General features: G+C 38.3%; 1 protein-coding gene across 1 annotated transcript in view; it reads left to right on the forward strand.

The window, feature by feature from the left end:
- The first annotated feature begins 481 nt into the window (after window positions 1-481).
- Window positions 482-4,009, forward strand: part of LOC106876458 (exodeoxyribonuclease) — a 25,722-nt gene continuing 22,194 nt past the window's right edge. The window contains exon 1 of the mRNA XM_014925018.2: window positions 482-529. Within this exon, the coding sequence (XP_014780504.1) occupies window positions 497-529 (33 nt within the window). The 5' untranslated portion in view covers window positions 482-496. The remainder of the gene's footprint in view (window positions 530-4,009) is intronic.

The raw sequence follows: 4,009 nt of genomic DNA on the forward strand, positions 1-4,009 counted from the left end.
ATGTATGTATGTATGTATGTATGTATGCATGCATGTATGTATGTATTTATGTATGTAGCACTAACTAAAAAAATCCAAACAAGTACAAGTCATATGTATTCTAACCAACTATTAAGCTAAGAAATAGTATAATGCACAAAGAAATACACCGTAGCAAATACATCAAGCAACACCGACAAATATGCATAAACCACACACATAAGGTGTACAACAAAAATTAAATATATAGCCATGGAATAGCTATATATTTGATTCTGTTGTGTTATTAGCCAGGCTGTGTTGTAGGGAAGGATCGGAAGTAAGGGAGTAGGCATGTCCTGTCGGAAGTGGGGCCTGTGGACCCCACCGGAAGTGCCGCGGTGGACATGCGGCATTCAGTGAAGCACGAGGGTCTGTCGGCGGCGAACAACACATCAGAGCAGACGTGTGAGAAGGTAGAGCATCGGATAGCGCACGTGGACGTGGAGTGAACCTTGGAGATCGTGACAGCACGTGGATGTTGAAAGTGACCCTTTCTCCGGACCGACAGGTAAGACTACCGTAATTCTCTCTTCGCTTCTGTCTTTTTTCTTCCTTTACATCTCAGATTCCATATCAAAATCCTCATAAAACGGGATACATTGCATCAAACGATAAACTAGCCCTAATGGTATACTACAAATATTACTAACATTTAAAAACTTTATCGACAACAAATCATCAGCTGGTAAGGGCGTAATCAAGCTACTAACAACCAATGTGATTTTAAAATTCCATTGCAAATGTGGAAGCTGCAAACTTCACGACTCCAAATGATATTCGAGTGAGTGCGACATTCTCTAAATCATCATGCTTTTCCCACGAGGAATAATTATAATGTATAATACTACATGCCGCAAAGCAAAACTAGATCAGACAACATCAGTAGATAATACATCTATATCTAGACAATTCTCGAACAATAAATCTGGAATGGTCGAAACAATACCCATTTCTCAGCAGAATGCTAAAATATATTCACAGACAACACACACACGTAACAAATGGAAATGAACGAGTGGTTAATGACGTATAAATCTAAAGGCCAAAATTCAAATTTTGATGGTGATTTATGACAATCACATCGACTCCGTCTACAATAATGAAGTTATAATACACACCAGCATCCTAATGATGAGCTATGTAGGTCTAGAAACGTTGATAATGAATTTAGGAATTTCTCTGTTCTAAACGAACCCAAGAAACTTATATGATCGGTTGTTCTTCCCTCTGCAATTGCAGCAATAACCCAGTTTTCACGGATGCAGAAGCTCCTTCTCTTAGCCAGCCTACCTACCACGTAGTTTGCAATTTGGGAAATTCTAAGCAATACCATCAGTACGCAATTATTAGGGAGTTTCCTTTTTATGTCTAAAAGTTAAATGTGTATGTGTGTATTTATATCAAAAGGATGTGTTATAATACTATTCCACACATACAAAAACTGCCATACCAACAATCCAACATACTTCCATTATCAGCGGCCCCACGGATATCATTATGCTTTCGACACCTGAGCAGTACCATTCAAACCGGCGGTGTCAACAGCACTAAAATAAGTGTTGTTTGGGAACAAACATACCAAAGAAGCCACAACTGTCAAACACATTTACTACGTACAACAGTATCGGTAAATAAATTCAATAAGTAAATTTATAACCAACTCCTAAATATGTAACTAAACAGCGACCAAACCTCTAAGTCATACAAAAAATATTCCCAACAGTCTTCCATATATATATATATATATATATATATATATATATATATAAATTAAACAAAGTTAAAACATAGTCTGGGTTTCACGTTTTTTTTATTATGGTTTTTTAATAAAATTAGCGCTTTCTGGGTACTCCTCAGATTTCAAATATATTTAGTAAAATAAGGATTTAGATAGAATCAGTTACTTGAAAAGATACAAACCAGGTAGGGTTGGATAATCTCCTTACTTTCCACTGCTCTAAGCCGACTATAATAAAATATCACCTACACCCCACTCCTGTCTACCTATGAACTAGTCTAGCAGACTCCTATCTCACCGGGTCGTTGACCTTAGATATCATATTACACACTTTCAAGAACTAAATACTTAACCTCAACGGCCAACTTAGTTGGTCATTCTCCCATTTCATATTTGGCCTCGACAGACTTCAGCCAAATACCTGCTGTATTCTTGAGATATTCTTTTGTTTGTAAAATCACTTCACATCTGATGATTACGGTCTTTTGTAATAATGTTCTCATTCTTCTGTTACAAATTTACGTAAGAAACAGCTGTAATGAGCTGATAATTATCCATCGTATGTTATTATTCATTTGATGTGTGTATGTGTTTGTGTGCGCGTGTGTGTGAGTGTGTGTGTGTGTGCATGTACACACACACACACACACACACACACACACACAAACACACATGCTTGCTTTTAAAGCTAGTCCAACAAAGGCTAATAGGCCAACAGTCTCCGTCACCCCTCTTAATTGTAAAAGTTTAATAATAAACAAGAGCACTCAGAGAATGCAAATCTCCGCCAGAGCAACACCAACGTCCTCTCAACGATTAGCCGGAGATGATTTTTATAAAATGAATATCTGAAAAAAACTCAACTGCTCTTAAAAACGAGAATACTATAAATGAACTCGACTGCTCTCAAAACTTAAGTTAAAAATCCAGAAAAATAATCCTGAATCCTTGTCCGGCATCTGATCGATCTCAATGGTAGTCATGGAATGTGAAGGTGGGTGTGCGGGCCGTGTTTGTAATGTTTTGTGTGTGTCATCTGCAGTAAGAACAGGGACAGTTTTCTCTATGAAGGCCTTTTTTAGTCTATCCACTGACATAGTGTCTTTACGACCATTAAGGTCTCTAGTGAAAACTTTATCCGTGCGTGAAAGAAAACGGAAAGGACCTGCATACGGTGTTGTTAATGGAGGTTTAACAACATCGTTGCGCACAAAATCGTGAGTCCAATAAGTAAAGCTTCCTTCAAGGCAGTGCTAGAAATGCAATTGTCGAGTAGGTAAGAGGTTTTTAACAGGAGCGATATATTCAAAATTGGTAAAACTAAAAATTGTCGAGGATAAATTAAATTTATTATTGTTACTGAATATATTAGTGTTATTTAATTTCTGAACTTTTTTTGCTGCTGTTTGTTTATGTAGTTTGATTTCTTTAACCATCCGTTTCTACTAAGATAGAGACGCGAATAAAATCAATAATAATAATAAAATAAATGCACCCTTTTAAAGCCTAGCCAAGCTCATGGGCCTCTTTTCCCGGTTTCAGTGGCGTATGTGTTCCCCAGCTGGACGGGACACCAGTCCATTGCAGCGTTACTCATTTTTCCAGCTGAGTGGGCTGGAGCAACGTGAAATGAAGTGTTTTGCTCAAGAACACAACGCGTCGCCCGGTCCAGGAATCGGAACCACAATCTTACGGTCATGATGCTGACACCCTAACCACTAAGCCACGCGCCTCCACAAAATCAATAATGGAGAAACGAAAATAAAACTTTGTAAACAGCAACGCCGCCATACATTACGCGGTTTCAAGAGAGATAATCAGAGAACGACTTGAAAATCAATGTAAGATCGTAATACTTCATGTAAAGTAAATATAACAAATATTCTAGTATCCTTGTCCGGTACCGGATCGATCCCAAAATCTAATTAGTTCGTGCCAGTCACGAGGTCAAACATCCAGCGGTTTTTGAAATATCTTGTCCACGGACAAACAAACATAACTGAAAACAATACCTCCGCCTTCGCTAAGGCTGAGGTAACAATTGCACACGCGCGCGCGCATGCATACACATACTAAACGGTATAGGACATTCCTTGTAACCACCCAATAAAATAAATTTTTTAAGTCCCGCACTTTCCTCCAGAGGCATGAGATGGCATCTCAAGCAAGTGCTAAATATATCTTTAGAATTCCTTGCTAAGGTTTTAGCGAAATCCAGAGACTGGCAGAACAGACAGAGGAGGGTCACAT

The sequence above is a fragment of the Octopus bimaculoides genome, chromosome 10 (genome assembly GCF_001194135.2).
Source record: "Octopus bimaculoides isolate UCB-OBI-ISO-001 chromosome 10, ASM119413v2, whole genome shotgun sequence".
Taxonomy (NCBI): Eukaryota; Metazoa; Mollusca; class Cephalopoda; order Octopoda; family Octopodidae; genus Octopus; species Octopus bimaculoides.